This window comes from Lemur catta, chromosome 9, assembly GCF_020740605.2.
Source record: "Lemur catta isolate mLemCat1 chromosome 9, mLemCat1.pri, whole genome shotgun sequence".
In the NCBI taxonomy this organism is placed as follows: domain Eukaryota; kingdom Metazoa; phylum Chordata; class Mammalia; order Primates; family Lemuridae; genus Lemur; species Lemur catta.
This window is the reverse complement of record NC_059136.1, coordinates 55,479,027-55,500,018: the sequence shown is the minus strand read 5'-3', so window position 1 is coordinate 55,500,018 and position 20,992 is coordinate 55,479,027. Positions and strand designations below refer to the sequence as shown.

The window sequence follows — 20,992 nt, the reverse complement described above, 5'->3', positions numbered from 1 at the left end:
TTCTGTAAGCTCAACTCTTTGTTACCTACAGCTTTTTAAGGCCCCGATGGGGACCCTCAACCCCACCCCACCCCCTTAACATTAACCATTGGGCTCTTAAAGGCAAGATACCTGTCTTACTCTGGGAAGTTTTCACAGAACCCTTTTCTCCCTTCCTCCCTCCCTTCCTTCTTTTTCTTTTTAATAGACTTTATTTTTTAGAGCAGTTTTAGGTGCACAGCAAAACTGAGCAGAAAATATGGAGATTTCCCATATCTCCCTTGACCTCACACATGTGCAGCCTCCCCAACTATCAACACCTCCCACCAGAGTGGTACATTTGTTACAATCAACGAACCTAAATTGACATGTCATTATCACCCAAAGTCCATAGTTTATATTAGGGTTCACTCTTTGTGTTGTACATTCTGTGGGTTTTGACAAATGCACAATGATGTGTATCCACCATTATAAATAGTATCCAGTGAAGTAGTTTCACTGCCCTAAAAATCCTCTGTGCTCTGCCTACTTATCCCAATCTACCTCCTAACCCCTGGCAACCACCAATCTTTACTGTTTCCATAGTTTTGCCTATGAATAGTTTTGCTATTTTCAGAATCTCACATAGTTAGAATCATAGTATAGTATGTAGTCTTTTAGGATTGGCTTCTTTCACTTAGTAATATGCATTTATGTTTCCTCTGTATCTTTTCATGGCTTGATAGTTCACCTCTTTTTAGTACCAAATAAGATCCATTGTCTGGATGTACCACAGTTTACCCATTCACCTATTGAAGGACATCTTGGTTACCTCCAAGTTTTGGCAATTATTAGTAAAGCTGCTATAAATACTTATGTACAGGTTTTAGTGTTAATATAAATTTTCATCTCCTTTGGGTAAATACCAAAAGTGCAATTGTTGGGTTGTATAATGGTAGTATGTCCAGTTTTGTAGAAAACCACCAAACTGGCTTCCAATGTGGCTATACCATTTTGCATTCCCACCAGCAATAAATGAGTGTTCCTGTTACTGCACATCCATGCCAGCAATTGGTGTTGTCAATGTTTTGTATTTTTGCCACTTTAATAGATGTATAGTATCTCAGTGTTTTTATCTTTACATTTTTACTTCATTTTCCCTTTTTGCTCTTGTACCTATACTACACTGAAATTTTCCTATTTTCCTTCAAAGTGTTTTAACAAAAGTAATGCATACTTGATGTGGAAAAAAAAAAGTAAGTCCCTTTTGCACATCAGACTGTGCCTTAGACTCCGCTTATTCCAGTCAGTCACAAGAACCCAAAGTCAACAGTTTCTTATATTTCCTTGGAAATGTATCTTTTATCTCTCCTCTCTCTCTCTCTCTATCTCTCCCACCATATCTGGGTCTTGCCCAACACAAGCCTAGTCCTGCCAATTGTGGGTTTTTTTGACCAATTAAATTTATTTAGGAAAACCTGTGACTTTCATATTTGTCTTATAACTATACTAATCCCACAGAATGGCTTTTACAGGCTTAGATGTCTTTAGTTGTTGAACTTCCCATGTAATTCTCTTATTGTCATTTATGCTAGAATAGATTTATTAAATTAAAAGATAACAGTTATTCTATCTGAAGTTTTTACTAAAACAGAAATGTTTTATTCATAATATTCCTGTTTAAATCACTTTTTAAATAAAATATTATCCTTAAGATTATAATCCATCCAATTTGAGTAAAAGTATAATGATTTAAGAGCCATGTTTTAAAATTAAAAATGAAAGTGATCATCCAAAATTATATTTTAAAAATTGGCCCAAGTTTTTATTGTGGTTTTAGTTGTCATTAGTAGAATTGCTTGAAGGCTGAATTCACACTGAGGATAATTCAATTCTACTTTAACACATCGTGGTGTGGGGAAGTCCAACCTATGGGAGAGGATAATGAAGAAGACTCCGTGATGAAAAGAAATTCCCCATCATTAATGGAGAAAGTGAAAGGCCACACCAACAAACATGAGAGAAGAATTTCCTCTTCCCATGAGCTCTTCTTTTGGCACCAAGGCTCTCCAGATGGGAGGAATGGGTGGAGGGAAAGAGACTGAGAGGGTCACCCTGGTTTGAAAATCTCTCTAATAAAGAACTTGCATGTAAGTGGGTTGCCCAGTGTTCCATCTCCCCTCAAATAAATAAATAAAAACTTTACGTTTTGTCAAATTTATACAAACCAAAGCCAACTAGTTCTATAAGGTTTATTATTAATAAAAACATAGGTCAGCAACCTCCCCTTCTGCTATCCTCCCTTTCCTAGGGGAAACAAATTATACTCTTCTAAATGTTATTAACTGCCTCAAAACCTACCTGAATTACTCCATTTCCCTGGTCTCCATTATGTTATTTTCCTCTTTTCAAAAGGAGTGAATTTTGATTGTGAGGTTCTTAAAGCTACATAATTTTAGAGGGACACTTTTTTTTTTACATAACCTAAGTAATAGAAGCCTACAGGGACATTTTTAAAGAAAAAGAATGTAAGATTTCTTTTTTTTTTTTTTTTTTTGAGTCAGAGTGTCGCTTTGTTGCCCTGGCTAGAGTGAGTGCCGTGGCGTCAGCCTAGCTCACAGCAACCTCAAACTCCTGGGCTTTAAGCGATCCTACTGCTTCAGCCTCCCGAGTAGCTGGGACTACAGGCATGCGCCACCATACCCGGCTAATTTTTTATATATATATTTTAGTTGGCCAGATAATTTCTTTCTATTTTTAGTAGAGACGGGGTCTCGCTCTTGCTCAGGCCAGTCTCGAACTCCTGACCTCGAGCGATCCACCCTCCTCAGCCTCCCAGAGTGCTAGGATTACAGGCGTGAGCCACCACGCCCGGCAGAATGTAAGATTTCAAATATCAAATTAGATGGAGCCTTGGAAAGGTCCCTGAAGCTTAAGCTTTATTAGTCATAGTAAATTTGCTTCTGCCTTCAAGTGAAAACACACAAGATCCATTGTATTAAATTATCCCATTGCTACCTACAAACTGTCTCCCAGTCCACGTACTATGTCAGGAACACCAAATCTCTCAATAAATTTACATTCAACTAGTTCCCAAAGCCTACCTCCTCTATGGAATCTTTTTTTTTTTTTTTGAACTGCAAAATAGTAATATTTCTTAATTCCACTCTCTCTAAAAATTTAATTCCATGTTTTCCTTCATTTATCAGTCTATAATACATGCTTATCCCATTTGTGATTTTTTTTGTATTCTTTTCCCCCCAGCTTTATTGAGGTAAAATTTACAAATAAAAATTGTGTATATTCAAGGTATAGGATGTGATGATTTGATATACATATACATTGTGAAATGATTACTACAGTCAAGTTAATTAACACACTTATCACCTTGTGTGGCGGGGGGGGGGGGGGAGTGAGGATACTTAAGAGCTACTCTCTTAGCAAATTTCAAGTATACAATACAGTGTTATTAACTATTGTGAACATGCTATACATTAGATCCTCAGAACTTATTCATCTTATAATTGAAAGTTTGTACCCTTTGACCAACAACTGCCCATTTCCCTCATTCCCCAACCCTTGGCATAGCTGAACTTGGAGGACATTATTATAAGTGAAACAAGCCGGCCGGGTGCGGTGGCTCACGCCTGTAATCCTAGCACTCTGGGAGGCCGGGGCGGGTGGATTGCTCGAGGTCAGGAGTTCAAGACAAGCCTCAGCAAGAGAGAGAGACCCCGTCTCTACTAAAAATAGAAAGAAAATTATCTGGCCAACTAAAATATATATATAGAAAAAAATTAGCCGGGTATGGTGGCACATGCCTGTAGTCCCAGCTACTCGGGAGGCTGAGGCAGGAGGATCGCTTAAGCCCAGGAGTTTGAGGTTCCTGTGAGCTAGGCTGACACCACGGCACTCATTCTAGTCTGGGCAACACAGCGAGACTCTGTCTCAAAAAAAAAAGAAAAGAAAAGAAACAAGCCAAACAACAAAAAGAAAAATTCTGTATAATCTCACTTATATTTGTAATATAACAAAGTTAAACTCACTGGAGCAGAGGGTAGAAATGAACTCATAAAACTTAATAGCAAAAACAAGCAAGCAAACAAACCCAAATAACCTAAATAAAAATGGGCAAAAGACCTGAATAGATATTTTTCCATTATATACCTATACCACACTATTTTTTTTATCCATTCATCCATCCACAAACACTTAGGTTGTTTCCATACTTTGGCTTGTGTGAATAATGCTGTAATGAACATAAGAGTGAATGTATCTTTTCAACATACTGATTTTATTTCCTTTGTATATATACCTTGAAGTGGTATTGCTAGATTATATGATAGCTCTGTTTTTAATTTTTTGAAGAACCTCCACACTATTTTCCATATGCCTGTACAGGCATACCTTGGAGATACTGGGGGTATTGCTCCAGACCACCACGATAAAGTGAATTTTGGAATATAGCAAGTCATACAGATTTTTTGGTTTCCCAATGCATAAAAAAGTTGTGTTTATACTATACTGTAGTCTATTAAGTGTACAACAGAATTATGTCTATAAAACAAGGTTACATACCTTAATTTAAAAATACCTTATTGCTATCTGAGCCTTTAGCTAGTCATAATCTTTTTGCTAAGCGAGGTTCTTGCCTTGATGTGGATAACTGCTGACTGATCAAGGTAGTGGTTGATGAAAGTTGGGGTGGCTGTAGCAATTTCTTAAAATAAGACAACAATGAAGTGTGCTTCATCTATTGACTTCCTTTCATGAAAGATATCTCTGTAGCATGCAATGCTGTTTGATAGCATTTTACCCACAGTGGAACTTCTTTCAAAATTGGAGTTGATCCTCTAAAACCCTGCCATTGCTTTATCAACTAAGTTTATGGAATATTCCAAATTTTTGTTGTCATTTCAACAATATCACACCATTTTTACCATGAATAGATTCCATCTTAAGAAACCACTTTCTTTGCTCATCCTTAAGAAATAACTCCTTATCTGTTCAAGTTTGATTATGAGATTGCAGCAATTCAGTCACATCTTTAGGCTCCACTTCTAATTCTAGTTTTCTTGCTATTTCCACCACATCTGCAGTTACTTCCTCCACTGAAGTCTTGAACTTCTCAAAGTCATCCATAACAGTTGGAATCAACCTCTTCCAAACTCTTGTTAATGTTGAAGTTTGACCTCCCATGAATTATGTATGTTCTTAATGGCTTCTAGAATGGTGAATCCTTTCCAGAAAGTTTTCAACTGACTTTGCCCAGATCCATCAGAGGAATCACTATTTCTGGCAGCTATTGCCTTACAAAATGTATTTCTTAAACAATATGACTTGAAAGTCAAAATTACATCTTAATCCATGTGCTACAACATAGATGATGTGTTAGCAGGCATGAAAACAATATTAATCTCCTTGTATATCTCCATCAGAGTTCTTTGGTGACCAGGTGAGTTGTCAATGAGCAGTAATATTTTGAAAGGAATCTTTTTTCTGAGTAGTATGTCTCAACAGTGGGCTTAAAGTATTCAGTAAACCATGCTGTAAACAGACATGCAGTCACTCAGGCTTTGTTGTTCCATTTATAGAGCACAGGCAGAGTAGATTTAGCATAATTCTTATGGGTCTCAGAATTTCAGAATGTTCAATGAGCATTGGCTTGAACTTGAAGACTCTAGCTGTATTAGCCCCTGACAAGAGACTCAACCTATCCTTTGAAGCTTTGAAGTCAAGCATTGACTTCTCCTCTCTGGCTATGAAAGTTCTAGATGGCATCTTCTTCCAACATAACGTTGTTTCATCTCCAGTGAAAATCTGTTTTTTAGTGTAGCCAACTTTGTCAGTGATTCTAGCTAGATCTTCTGGATAACTTGCTGCAGCTTCTCCATCAGCATTTGCTGCTTCACCTTGCACTTTTACGTCAGGGAGATAGCTTCTTTCCTTAAACCTCATCAACCAATCTCTGCTAGCTTCCAATTTTCTTCTGTAGCTTCCTCACCTCTCCCAGCATCTCATGAATTAAAGTGAGTTAGGAACTTGCTCTGGATTAGACTTTGGCTTAAGGGAATGTTGTGGCTGGATTTGATCTTCTACCCAAACCACTAAAACTTTCTCCATATCAGCAATAAGGCTGTTTTGCTTTCTTATTATTTGTGTGTTCACTGGAGTAGCACTTTTAATTTCATTCAAGAACTTTTCCTTTGCATTCACAACTTGGTTAACCATTTAGTGCAAGAGGCCTAACATTCAACCTATCTTGACTTTCAACATGCCTTCCTCACTAAGCTTAATAATTTCTAGCTTTTGATTTAAAGTGAGAGACATGCCACTCTTCCTTTCACTTGAACACTTAGAGGCCACTGTAAGGTTATTAAATGGCCTAATTTCAATATTGTTGTGTTTCAGGGAATAGGGAGGCCTGAGGAAAGGGAGAGAGGTCGGGGAATGGCCAGTCAATGGAGACTCAGAATATACTCAACATTTATCCATTAAGTTTGCCACCTTCTATGGACATGGTTCATGGTGCCCCAAAACAATTAAATAGTAACATCAAAGATCGCTAATCACAGATCACCATAACAGATGTAATAATTATGCAAAAGTTTGAAATATTGTGAGAATTAACAAAATGTGACACAGAGACACAAAGTGAGCACAGATTGTTGGAAAATGGCACTGATAGACTTGCTCAATGCAGGATTGCCACAAACCTTCAATTTGTAAAAAGCACAGTATCTGTAAAGCATAATAAAACAACATACAATGAAATGAGGTATGCCTGTACTAATTTACATTCCCACAAACAGTTTACAAGGTTCCATTTTGTCCACACTATTGCCAATACTTACATCTTGTCTTGTGATTAAAACCATCCTAAAAGGTATAAGGTGGTATCTCATTGTGGTTTTCATTTGCATTTCCCAGATGACTGGTGATGTTAAGTACCTTTTCATATATCTGTTGGTTATTTATATGTATTCTTTGGAAAAATGTCTGTTTAGGTCCTTTGCCCATTTTTAATTTGGGTTATTTGGGTTGGTTTGCTTGCTTGCTTTTGTTATTGAGTTGTATGAGTACCTTATATATTTTGGATATTATCTCCTTATCAGACATACAGTTTGCAAATATTTTCTCCATATTTGTAGGTTGCCATTTTATTCTGTTGATTGCTTCCTTTGCTGTGTAGAAGCTTTTTAGTTTGATATAGTCTCATTTATTTTTGCTTTTGTTGCCTGTGCTTTTGGTGTCATATCCAAAAATAGAATCATTGCCAAGACCAATGTCAAGGAGCTTTTCCCCTATGTTTTCTTTTAGGATTTTTACAGTTCAGGTCTTATATTTAAGTCTTTAATAAATTTGAAGTTAATTTTTACTCTAATGCTAGTGCTTTGAGAAGATTGCTTGAGGCCAGGAGTTGGAGATCAGCCTGAGCAACATAGTGAGACCATTGTCTCTATGAAAAAAAAAATTTTCAAGTTCATTTTTATATGGTATACGATAAGGGTCCAATTTCATTCTTTTGTATGTGGATATCCAGTTTTTCCAACATCATTTATTGAAAAACTATCCTTTCCCCATTGTATATTCTTGGTGCCATTGTCAAAGATTAGTTGACTGTATATGGGTGGGCTTATTCCTGGGCTCTCTCTATTGTTCCTTTGGTCTATCTGTTTTTATACCAGTATACCCTGCTTTGATTATAATAGTTTTGCAATTCAGTTTGAAATCAGAAGTGTGATGTCTCCAATTTCATTCCTTTTTCTCAAGATTGCTTTGGTTCTTCAGGGTCTTCTGTGGTTCCATATAACTTTTAAGATTATTTTTTCTATTTCTATGAAAAATGCCATTGGAATTTTGATATAAATTGCATTGAATCTATAAGATTGCTTTGGGTAGTATGGACATTTTAATGATATTAATTCTTCTAACCCATGAACATATCTCATTTGTTTTTAATGCAATTTTTAAAATTACATGATATTATTAGCAGCTCATGATACACAATTTGATATAAAATTAGTTTTCCACATCAAAGGGAATTAATTTAGTTATTGTCTAAATCACTAAATTTCTGGCAAGAAACCCTTTTCTAGATGCTAAGCTAAAAGCTTTAGGAAAAAAAATCCTATTTCTAATATTTGACTTAACATGGCCACTTTGCTTGAAAAAAAGGATAAGATATTAAATATGAAAGATGACCAGATGGTAAGTATTGAAGCCACTAAAAACAAAAGTCAGCAGGATAGATTCATAGGCACAAAATGTAACTTAAAACATTAGTAGAGCTGAGGCTGTTTTTCTTTATCATTATGAATCTCTTTCTTTGCAATGATAATACCAGAGCTCCAAAGAGGCAATCTTATACATCAAACTGTCATTAAAATATGTGGCTTTTCCTGCAGTGTCATGTTACTAGTGCACTGAAAATTTTATTTTTCCAGTAATACTGGAGGTAATAATCAGAAGGTCTATTATTTCTGGCCAACCATAATAGATATGAACCATAATGGACACAACCCAAAGGTTAATTGCTATGCCACAAACACTGCAGCAATTAGCTTTTAGAGCAGGGAGTGACAGGTAATGTACTGCAAGTGAAAGTTAGTTTGTAAGTAGAGGCTATCCTCTATGTCATGTTCATAGGCTCCCCTAAATTAAATCAATGTGTGATCAAATTCGCAAATGTCACTTGGAGGGACCGTAGGCATGAGTAGAGCTTTTAAGGTCTAGGGAAAGAAGGATTTGACAGAGAATTTCAGGAGCAAAGGGGCCTATGCTGCTGTTCTAACTGCTTTCCTCCCAAATGCCTCTCTTTCCCTCTGTTCTCATTTATGCCTCTGCTCAGCCCAGCCTCCTCCAGTTGGGGTCCCCTCACTGCTGTTTTCCCCTCAAGCCTCTAATGTCTCAGCATCAGGCCAGTGGTACAGGCCTACCCTCAGTATGTGTGCAAGACCCAAATAAGAGTAGAAAGGAGGACACCATACTGTATGTCTACATAGTTAAAAGTCATATATCAAACTAACCAACTGTTACATAAAATATGCTCTATCCTCCTGCCTTGAAGCAAAAAGTACCTTTGTAAAAAAAAATTTAAATGTGTAAAGTCATGTTTTAATGAGTAGGCAAAATATGGAAGATGAATCAATTCAATTATAATTGCATATGTCTATATAGTCTGGTGATGGGCTGGAGATGCTTAGATAATCAATAAAATAAAAACTTATACAATTTATTATCTATATATTTAGTCCATAAAATTTCTTTTCTTCCCTTCATGTCAGCAAAATCATTTAATTATGTTGTTGTAATCAAGATTTTCATATAATCAGTATTCTATGAACAATATGGTGAATTCCATAACTTTCCTGAGGTATTGTAGCTGTTGGGATTTTTCAGTTTGATTTTAACTTGGAGAAACTTTGTTTTAAGGCAATAGCAACTGAAATTGTCAATTAAATTCTTAAAGTAATACCTATTTTTAAACATGAGAAATTAAGATTTCCAGTCCGGCATGTAAGGAGCTTAGAAGTTGTTACTCTGTCTTAACAAGTAAAAAGTTGAACAAACTGAAAATCAACAATTCTTGGAAATGTTAGAGAAATGAGGTCACAGGGCAAGCCACCATCCCAAAATTGGAGAGACAAACAGACAGATACAGAGATTTGCAACTTACCAGAGCAGAAACCCACCAGCAGAAATCTACAGGTAAATTAGTACAGGGTAGGAAAACCAGAACTACAATGATGATTCCTGGAGGCTCAATGTTGGCAAGTCTGAGAGGTTAAAATCCTAAGAGGTCTGGTCTTTGGGGGACACACCCACATTTTTGTGAGTTTTACCTCCAGGAGCTCTTCCAGGTTCTCTAAATAAAGATTAGAGAAAAATCGCCTCCTACATCTAGCAGGGAGAAGGGAAAAGCAACCATTTTGAAATTGAAATTTCAACCAATTGAAAACATTCTGTTCTTAACAAGACTTGCCCTCAAGAGAAACTACTTTACCAGAGCCTAGCTTGTTGGGGTTTTAACAGAGCCTAACCAACCTGGGGAAAGGGAAATATCCAACCCCAGTCCCTCTAGCCATCCTGTCCTACCTAAGGGGGGGAGGGTGGTAAAAACTGAGAGGCACTTGTAAAGTTCATAGCCCAGGGGCACAGGCTCACTAAAACTAAGGTCTAATCACAGGTTTACAAAATGCTCTTCCTCCTGCCACACTAACACCACTCACTAAAGCCCTATTTACCCCAGCATATTCCACCCAAGTACATCATGTCTGGCTTTCAACAAAAAATTACAAGACACACTATAAAGCAAAAAACACAGTTAGAAGAGACAGAGCAAGCATCAGAACCAGACTTAGATATGGCAGGGGTGGAATTATCATACCAGGAGCTTAAAATAACTATGACTAATATGCAAAAGGCTATAAAGGGAAAAGTAGACAACATGCAAAAACAGATGGGTAATGTACGCAGAGACATGGAAATTCTATGGAATCAATAATAATTGCTAGAGTTCAAAAACACTGTAACAGAAATGAAAAATGCCTTTGATGGATTCATTACTGGGCATTGTTGAGAAAAGAATCATTGAGCTTAAGGATATGTCTATAGAAGTTTCCAAAACTGAAAGGCAAAGAGATAAAATACTGAAAAAAATGGAATATAATATACAAGAACTGTGGGACGACTACAAAAGTATAACATATATATAATAGGAATACTACAAGGAGAAGAAAGAGTAAAAAGGAACAGAAGAAACATTTGAAACAACAAATGAAAATTTCCCCAAATTAATGTCAGACATCAACAATGTTAGATCAATTCTCTAAAATCTCTTCCAAAAGACAGAAGCAGAGGGAATACTTCCTAGCAGCATTGCTCTAATGCCAAAAGCAGACAAAACCATTACAAGAAAACTATAGAACAAATAACTCTCATGAACAAAGATATAAAAATCCCCAACAAAATATTAGCAAATTTAATCCAACCACGCATAAAAAGAATTTTACACCATGACTAAGATTTATCCCAGATATGGAAAGCTGGTTCAACATTTGAAAATCAATTCAGGCAATCCACCACATCAAAATCAATTCACGTAATCCTCCATATTAACTCATGCAGCATATATTTCCTCTAAAGAAAATATTTTTCTTCTAAAGAAAATCACACGATCACATCGATAGATGCAGAAGAAGCATTTGACAAAATCCAATACCCATTCATGATAAAAACTCTAAGCAAACTAGAAATAGAGAGGTACTTCCTCACTTGCTAAAGAACATCTACAAAAAACCTACAGGTAACATCATACTTAATGATAAGAAACTTATCTATAGAGGGACAAAGATAAGAATTATATCCAATTTCTTCTCAGAAACCTTGCAAACAAGAAGAGAGTGGAGTGAAATATTTCAAGTGTTGAGAGAAAAAACTACCAACCTAGAATTCTGTACCTTGCAAAATTATCTTTCAAAAGGAAAAGTGAAAGTCTGCTTCTTCTACTTTGGGTTACCACTATCCACTAGCATAACCCCAGAGGAAAAACAGAAAAAGAAAGAGATGGAAAATGGGTAAAACTAAGGTAAAGAGGGGCTGAGTAATTTGCTCAAGTTCACACAGCTAGTAAGGCTGGAGCTAGGCTTTAAAACCAAGGATTCTGAACTCCAAAGTTTGTGTTCTTAATCTCATACCATTGGGTTGAACTTTTTATATTAAAAGACAAGTGATGACACAGATAGTTGCCTAAATGTTCCAAATCTACCCTGACCAAAAAATCATTCATCACTGCTCACTATGTAATTAAATGCAATTAAAAATCATATAGGCTTTACTTCTGTATAAATCAACTTGTACCATTTTCCCTCCAAATCCCGTAACGTGTGTTCATTTCAATGTCAAAAGTATCATTTTAAAATGTCACTGCCTAGTATTCAAGCCTGATCATAGAAAGGTTCATTAAATTTGTAAGAACCGGAGAGAAATAATCTTCCTACGTAGAGACTTAGAAATTTCGGGGAAAACATTCTTTCTACACAGAAACTTTCTATACAGAAACTTATTCTGCAATACGTAAATTGTCCAGCTCTTAAATTATGTTAATATTTCTTCATTACTACCTCTCCCCCAACATCGGTCCTAAGCTTTTAATAAAACTGGGAAGGAATTCCCCTCGCCTAATTCAACCCTTTCCCCACAGATTTCAGTACTCTTCTTCGGGTTATTCAGTGGTGTCCTTCATCCCAGGTACTGAAATCTGACATTCACTTTCTTCTACAGGATGATTTATCTAACAAGAATATCTCCATGTAAAAGTCACTTGGCATTTTTCAAATCCAAGTTCATTTGCTTCTCATATAATTCTGTCTACCTCATAGGAAGATCCTACAGATTAGATGTAAATGCACATAAAGAACTTGGCACTATCTGACTCACAGCCCATGCTCAATAACACGTTAACGATCATCGTAATTATTATCATTGCTGTACTGTGAAGAAACTAAGCCCCTGAAAGATTAGGTAATTTATCTCAGATGTGTGGCAGAGTTGATACTGAAAACTAGGTTGACTTTCAAAGCAGTTCAACCTTCTGTTAAGAGTTTGAATCAACAAAACTGTAGGACCCGCCAGGGCTGAAATCCCACTTCCACCTGCGCTTCAAGTGGGTGACCAGATTCCCCGAATTAATGAAAGGGGTTTTTTTAGAACAGTTATCAACGAAGTTATCCTCTCTCTAACTCAGATCCTTTGTGCAATTGAGTTTACATAGCAAATTGGGCCCGTTTTAGGGTTCTTGGCTCCTGAAATCCGAAATGAAGTGGGCTCTTTTTAAAGCGAGCTTTATTTTGAGGATCACCAGAGCTTCAAAAAATCCTTCTAGGGTGAACCCCTTGGCACCTGGAGGACGAGACCGGACACAGCCCTGTGCCTCAGGTACCTTAACAGACTGCAAAGTGAGGTCCGGGCCCCACGGCCGGACCTCGGCACCGACACGGTTCACCGGGCGGGCCCTCGCCGGCGGCGGAGCCAGGCGGGGCCGACGGAGCACGGGCGGGGCCGGGCGGAGGGCCAGTGCCGCCGCCGCCGCGAGCCCGGACCTGCCCGCCCGACCTGGCGGCGCAGTCTCGCGGGATCGCTCAGCTCTCGCTCCCCGTGCGGCTCTGGCGGCGGCTCGAGTCCGGGACGCTCCCCGGAGCCGTCTGAGGTCGCGGGGGGACGGTAGGCTGAACAGGGACGGGGAGGTAAAGTGGCCTTCGACTGTCGCCCAAGGTGAGGCTCCCCGGGCCCCGACTGGGCAAGCGGCCGGGCGGGTCCCGGGGGTAGCGGAGCGGGCCTCGAGGGGTGCCGGGCGTGCCGGGGCCGCGCGCTGGGAGCCGCAGGTGCGGGCAGGCGGCGTCGGGACAGCCCGCGCCGGCTGAAGTTGGCTCCGGAGTAGGAGCCAGCCGCTGGAAGGCGATGCCGGGTCCCCGCGGCGCCGAGCAGGCCGGGACACTGCTGCCGGGACCTAGGCCTGGGGCAGGTGCTCGGCTGTTGCGCGCTGGAAGAAGACGGGGCACCGGCGTGGGCTGGGGCGGCGGGTGGCTTATTGTAATTGGGGCCACGGCCTTCCCCCAGCAGGGAACCTCCGTCGCCTTCCCGGGACCGATCTGCTCATTTTCCTTTTCGACGGCATCCCTATTCTTTCCAGCCCGTGAAAACTACGATTTTGTCCTCCGCTGGAGGAAATCCTAGAAGTCTCTCTCTAGTTGGCCTTTTGAAAAACAGGAAAAGTATATCCCCAGAAGACTGCAACAAAAACCGGCGCTCTAGAGTCTTGTTTAAGAACTCTTCAGGTCTCAAGGAATTTCCCAGGGCCTCAGTATTCTGTGCGAAATAAGCTTTCCAACAAGGGCCCTTCGATTTTCAGATTGTACCAGTCGTTTTTAACTTATTCCTAAGCACCAGCATTCCTATTTATCCTCCATTTTACTCATCTTATGCCAGCGGTCCCCAACCTTTTTGGCACCAGGGACCGGTTTCATGGAAGACAATTTTTTCCACGGACGTGGTGGGGCGGGGGACGGCGGAGCTCTGCGGCCGGTTCCTAACATGCCGCGACTGGTCCGGGCCTGGGGTTTGGGGACCACAGTCCTAGGCCCCCTTTTAACACTGCGTTCCATTCAGCACCTGCCTTCCGTCATTAGTTCCCTAGAGATGAGACTTCCTCAGCAAGTGGTATATTCTATGCCATGGCAGGTGAAGAATATCTCGCTAGGACAGAATTTTCCATTGTTTTTCCAGTGTTAGTTACCTAGGGCGAAAATCTTAACTCTGCACTTTGACGTCTGCATTTGAGTTTATGACAAATGTTGCTGATACATCCTCTTGATTGTTTTTACAGTAATTGACCCAGGACCCATTTTCAGGAAAACAGCTTCCTTCAAAATGATAAAATAATGAAATGAGGAGTTTGAACATTTTGTCTTTGGATGAGAATCTTCTGAGCATGAAAATAGAGATTAAAACAAGCCATGTGGTAAAATCAGGAATTTGAAAAACATGGAAATGTTTTCATTTTTGTTGACATGTATTTTTCTGCCCCTCATAAGAGGGCACAGTCTCTTCACCTGTGAACCAATTACTGTTCCCAGATGTATGAAAATGGCCTACAACACAACATTTTTCCCTAATCTGATGGGTCACTATGATCAGGGTATTGCTGCTGTGGAAATGGAGGTGAGTAATGCTTCATACCTTTATTGAAAAATAGTTTATGTTCTGTTCTAGAATAAATTGTAAATATGACTTTTATTTTTAAACACAGCAGGAGATTGTAAATTGTAAATATGACTTTTATTTTTAAACACAGTCATATTTCGAAAAATTCTTTTGAAAATTAACCCCCCCCCCCCACTGACTTATGTTTCGTGGACATTTGGGGCCCTGTTTAGTGGATTTGCTTAAGATAGAGTTTGTCTTATAATGAATTATGGTTACAAATGATTTCTAAATATCTTGTACCTGGAAAATATTTTATTTTCCTGAATCAAATATGGTAGTCCCCCTAGAAATTCTGAATTTTTTAAAATTCACTGAACATATAATCTGTATTGTCTGGACTAAAAGTGAAGAAATCTGCATGTTTTTATAAGTAGTTGTAATGTTTTCACTTGGCACAGTTCTCCTGAAGCAAATATGTTATTGGAATATTTTGGGGTATAGACAGTGTTGTACTAAAAAGAGACTTTGTTTTTTAAGCATAGCACTTAAATATTCTTTATAAGATAACTTGTTAAAAGAAACCACTTGTCAAGGGAGGAGTACAGTGACACTAAAGATTGCCTTAGGTGCCTCCTCAGTTACCTGCCTCTGGTTTAGAGATACGCAAATTGCTAGGGAGGTGTGGGAAGAAATAGCTACCTGTAGAGACAGGAACCTGCCTTCCCATAAGATTTGTCAGGTTGATAAGTCTCTTGAAGGAAAGAAGACAAAGGTGTCGTTTTTGTAGTTTTTCTCCAGAAAAACTGTCTGAAGATGATAAAAGCTTTTTTCCTCAGATAGTTGCTAAGAGATGAAACCCCTACAATTTAATATACATACAGTTTTTAAAACTGATTAGATTTGATTTTGTAGCTTTGAAAGTCTTCCATTGTTTTTCAATTGAATAGTTGTCTGCCTCATTGTGGACTCATGTCTAGAATAGAAAGGCTTTTAAATACTAACTAGATGTAATTTAAAAGGATATCACAAATTATATTATTGTAATCTTTCAGTGGTTTTTCAAACCACTGCAAGATTGAACACTGAACAAATGATGTGGTAACACTTTCATTGTTTAATCAGAATCATTTTGATGGTTTAATGTGATTAGAATATATAGTGGGAATACCACCAAGCAATAATTACATCATTCATTCACATTTTCTCTGATCATGTTTGTAAGTCATGTTTTAATAGTGTTATTAAATTTTTTAAAAAATCTGGTTTCCTTTCTTTGTAGTAGCTAAATACATTTTAAGTTTGAATGCTAACAATGACCTTACAAATTCATATTATTTAGACTTGAGTTCCTTGTCATGGAGTACTATTATAAATGTAGGTGAGAAATGCATCCCTGCTATTAAATGCCTGTAATTGTAAGATGGTAACAACTAGCTTTGTTCCACACACATCTTTTTAAAACCAATTGTTTCTGTCTAAAAAAAAAAAAAAAAAAAAAAAAGATATTTTTTATTTAGCTAGCTTCTTTCTCAGGTAGTTTGTGTCTGGATATTATCAAGAAGGTTTTTTGTTCTTACCTCCCTTATTTGATTGCTAACATTACCAGTCTCTTCATTATATATCTTTCTCATATACGAAACTTTCTCATAGCATTTACTAATGAAGTTTTGTTCTATAAGTCATACTTCAGTAAGTTTAAGGATACAAAAGAAGAAAGCCATCAAGCAGTTGCTTAATACCAGCATTAACCTAAATCTACAAAAAGGAAAAAGGGAAGGAAGGGTAAATGGAAAGGCAAAAATAATATCAACCCGGGTCAGACTTTTAATCCCTATATATAATTTTTTTTAGTCTATAGTATTATGCTTTTCCTACCGCCCCAATCCTATTTGTCCTTGTGGCTAAGCAACATTCTCTATTAGTTCCTGGATTGAATATTCAAAATCCTGTAATCTGAGAGTTGTATGTGACCCTAAAGGTCATGCCGAGTTTCTTAACCATTTTTGTGCCATTAACCTCTTCTCAGAATAAGAGAAATGTTTTAAAATTTAAGTAAATAAAATGGGTAAGATTACAGAGGAAACCATTGATATTGAAATATACTTCTGGGTATTGCTCAGGTTAAGAACCCCTGAACCTGTCATTATATGGGTGAAGAAACTGAAGCCCAGACAAGTTATGGTTTGTCCAAGGTTTGAAAACTATGATCTGACACAGTCTTCTCTGTCTACATGGACCATCATGTAGACAGAGAAGACATTTTTTAAAACTTTTTCTTAAGGCCCTTGACCTTACTGGATAAACAAGATAATATTTCCTATGATTTGGAAGGCAACATGTAAATTTCAGTCCTTTGCTACCTCTTTGTAAACTTCACTTGGATAAAAACTAAATTGGGTGATTTTTTTAAACTTCTGTTTAGCTCTATCTCTCTTTTTTCCTCTCATCAGTGCCTTGAATACAGAGTTTTGTTAGATCAAAAATAAAATCCCTAACTTCAGTCTCTCCCATCTAGTGGTGCCAAAGGATTTTATTAAAGTGCAAATCCATGCAGTCCACCTTGGGGTTAAAATTCTTCACCATTTCCCTAAAGCTGGAGAAATAAAAGACCCGATTCTAGAGTAGCACCCAAAGCTCTTTATGTGGGACCCTGCCTTCCAGCCTCCCATCTTGTCCCTTCCCACATTGTACAGTCTGCTTCAACCAGCTGACCTGTTTGTAGAACTCAAATCCATATTACTCTTTCTCACCTCTGTACCTTTGCATATATTATAGCCCCTGGTGGACCCTCTACTACCTTTCTGTACCTGCTCAATTCCTACAGGTCTCAGTTCAAGGAATAACTCTTGTTTTTAGTGAAACCTTCTTTCACCTTTCTCCCAAGCATATTTAATCAGCTCACTCTCTACACTCTTATAGTACTTAATATATATAACTGTCCTTACACGTATGCTGTATTGTGATTATTTAAATGTTTCTCTCATTAGGTTGTGAACTTGTTGAAGGTAGGGATGGTGTTTATTCATCTGTATCCCTAATGCCTAGTACAGTGCCTCTGAGCATGGTTAGATGCTCAATAAAAGCTAAAGAAAGAAAAAGGTGATGTTTCCTGTCCCAATAAATCAGCAAAGAGAATTTTCCCTTCCAATCTTTACATTCCACCTCTGTCTTCTACAGTGTCCAAGTGAAAGGCATTCTAATATTTTTAGGCGGTTTACAGATCATCCTCTTTTGTTCTACCTGAGTAGAAATATATCAGTTGAAACCCTCTATTTTCTTTCCCTTATTAGCTCTACACATATTTGTTAGAATGTGTTTAAAGAATTTGATTTTTAACCATTCTATTTATTTATATGAAGTGAAGGGATTCTTTTGATTGGACTTCTAGATTATAAACTATACCTTTCATATTTTTTTCTAACATACTTTAGTACTTAAGGTTATAGTACAGTCAAGCACTAAATTAAGCTGCATGTACCTTGGCTTTTACTAAAAACGTGTTTTATAACTTCTCTAAAGATCATATGGGGTTTTATACTTCCTACCCAACTGCCTTTGGTTCCTGCTGGTCGCGGTCGAGTTTCCAGTGTTCACTGAATTGAAGTGTTAGGATGAGAAGAATTGCCTGATGATTATGGCAACCAATTATACTTTCTTAGCCATCAAGAATTCCATATGAGTCAATAAATCTATCTCCCCATTTATGCCTCAGTTTTTATTTTATGACAGCTAGCCTGTTTTGTAGAATTTAGGCATTATGGTCATTGTCAATCTGTGATTATATGAGATGATTTAGAGCAGTGGTTCTCAAAGTTTAGTTCATAGACCAGCAGCAGCTTGTGAGTTTGTTAGAAATGCAAATTTGTGGACCCCTCACCCCAACCTCCTGAACTGTGTTCTCTGAAGAAAGAGCCCACCTGTGGTTTAACAAGCTGTCCAGGTGTTTTTTATGAATGTTAAAGTTCAAGACCTACTGGTTTAGAGCAGGGATTGCGAACTTTTTCTGTAAAGGGTCAAATATTTTGGGTTTTGCAGACCATACAGTTTCTGTCGCAGCTATTGTACTCTACAGTTGTAAGGCCATCATAGATAATGTGTCAACATGAGTGTGGCTGTGTTTCAATAAAACTTTATTTACAAAAACAGGCAGTGGGCCATATTTGGCCTATGGGCTGTCATTTGCAGAACCTTGGTTTAAATACTTGAAAGTGTTTTAAGAATAGTATAGCATATAATAAACATTGTGCATTCTTCTTAATATGTTACCCGAGTTATATGTTATTTAATATCCATATACTCTTTTAAAGTCAAATTTATACAAACCAGAAGGATCTAACTGGGATATCCTGGTTTTTTAGTTTTGTCTCAGAGATTGCCTAAAATAAGGGACTTCAGTTTTTTCCTTATTTTATTATCTGAAACTGAATCATGTGTACTACAAAGAGTTAGTTTACAATTCTGAATAGTAACTTGGCTTTATAATGAAAAGGATGTTGTACAGTCTCACTCTCCCAAGTGGAAAAAAAAAAAACACAATGGCTGCTGGTTTTCCATTGTGTTCCTTTTGTTTCATATCTAAAGCATTGTTTCTCAAATTGTGAGGTTGATGTCCCTTGAGAGACTGATTTCATCCAGAAAGAGCTGAGACTGATCTTGGGAAAATGGAAACAGGAATATTGTATTTTTCTTTTTGAATTGCCTTCATGGAGGTCTAGGCAAAGGGAAAGTCATATATTGTGTTTGGAACAGCATGTGGTCATTCCACTTTTAAACTGCTAAAGGGAAGTGAGCCAAAAAAAACTTTTCCTTTCCACCTGTTAATATGTACTATTAAAATGTCTGTATTTAATTAAAATAAGGGGATGGAGAAAAACTGGATAACAGACTTTTAAGAAAAAAAATCTATTTCTATTGCGCAGTGGTTTTTAACACATTAATTGCCATGTGAGTTGTATTTAATTCATGCTCATTTTGAGCGTGGGGCCTCATAAAGCAAAACCTGGGCAAAACCGTGAAAATCTTACTTGTTGGTGTTCTTATTGTTACAATTAATATTGATGATTTATTTCTAAAAACGTGGACTAGATAAATACAATTCAATAAATTTCATTTTCCACTAAATTTTTCATTAAATTAGAAAGGATCATTTTGTTTTTGAAGTTTTTATTCTGTTTTCGTAATAAAACACTGTGGCCTCAAGGAAAAAAATTTTTTCTAGTGTGGCAGTCAATGTGTTAAACATTTTCATTTTTCTGCTTTTAGAAGAGTTCAGTGGACCCCTTCCTGCTATCACCTTTCCTCCATATTCTCTGCCTTTTATCCCTCATATACAAGGAAAGACAATGTTTAGTGTGATTAACCTCTTTGTTTTTTGGGGAAGACTATCTGAAAGTAAGATGTTAATCATATAAAATGAAATATGTACTGAAAAGTGTTCAAAGTCAGTTGCATATATAATGGCTACTATTGTGTTTTATATGTAGAAACCACAAGCTTACCTTCCTCTGTGATGTTATGTTGAAGTAGCAGAGAAAGTACCTTGACTGGTTCTGGATCTGCAGAATAAGGGCAGTTTTGTATTTGAACAGAAAGGATAATATTTCTCCTGGGAGGTTCTGCTGATAGGCACAAAGTTCCTATTCCATTCCTTGGTATTCCACAGTCTAGGACATTATTAGTTATGCTCTCAGAAGAACCTGTCCACAAGGGGCATGGTTCTTTCAGACCATAGGAAGACTTGTGTTGTTATTATTTCCTTTCCTTGAAAATGTGTCATGTAGATAATGAAGCATTGTTACTTTAGTTTGTATATTTGTCGTGTGTTCATTCATTAATGTTTGTCAAATGTGTGCCTTTCCCAGAATTACAGTTTTTAAAGTTACAAGTTTTCTTTTTTTATTTTTAATTTGTATATACATAATAGTTATATATCTTTACAGGGCACATGTGATGTTTTTTGATACAGGTACTATGTAAATTAATCAAATCAGGGTGATTGGGGTATCCATCACCTCAGGCATTTATCATTTCTTTGTGTTAGGACTGCAGTTTCCAACCACCAGGCTGCAGACCACCAGTTCCGTAGCTTGTTAAGAGCTGGCTGCACAGCAGGAGGTGATCAGCTGGCAAGCAAGGGAAGCTTCATCTGTATTTACAGCTGCTCCACATCACTGCATAAGCTCTGCCTCCTGTTAGATCAGCAGGGGCATTAGATTCTCATAGGAGTGCCATCCCTATGGTAAACTGTGCATGTGAAGGATCTAGGTTGCATGCTCCTTATGACACTCTAATGCCTGATTATCTGAGGTGGTGATGCTAGTGTTGGGGA

General features: G+C 37.7%; 1 protein-coding gene across 2 annotated transcripts in view; it reads left to right on the top strand.

Moving 5' to 3' along the window:
• Positions 1–13,076: 13,076 nt before the first annotated feature.
• The window catches only part of FZD6 (frizzled class receptor 6), a 38,468-nt gene continuing 30,552 nt past the window's right edge, over positions 13,077–20,992 (top strand). Inside the window, exons 1-2 of one of the 2 annotated variants that reach the window (XM_045561902.1) lie at positions 13,077–13,233; positions 14,345–14,679. In XM_045561902.1, the coding sequence (XP_045417858.1) occupies positions 14,503–14,679 (177 nt within the window). In that variant the 5' untranslated portion in view covers positions 13,077–13,233; positions 14,345–14,502. Of the gene's footprint in view, positions 13,234–14,344; positions 14,680–20,992 lie in introns of those variants that run through there. The other variant, XM_045561903.1, reaches the window with a different exon arrangement.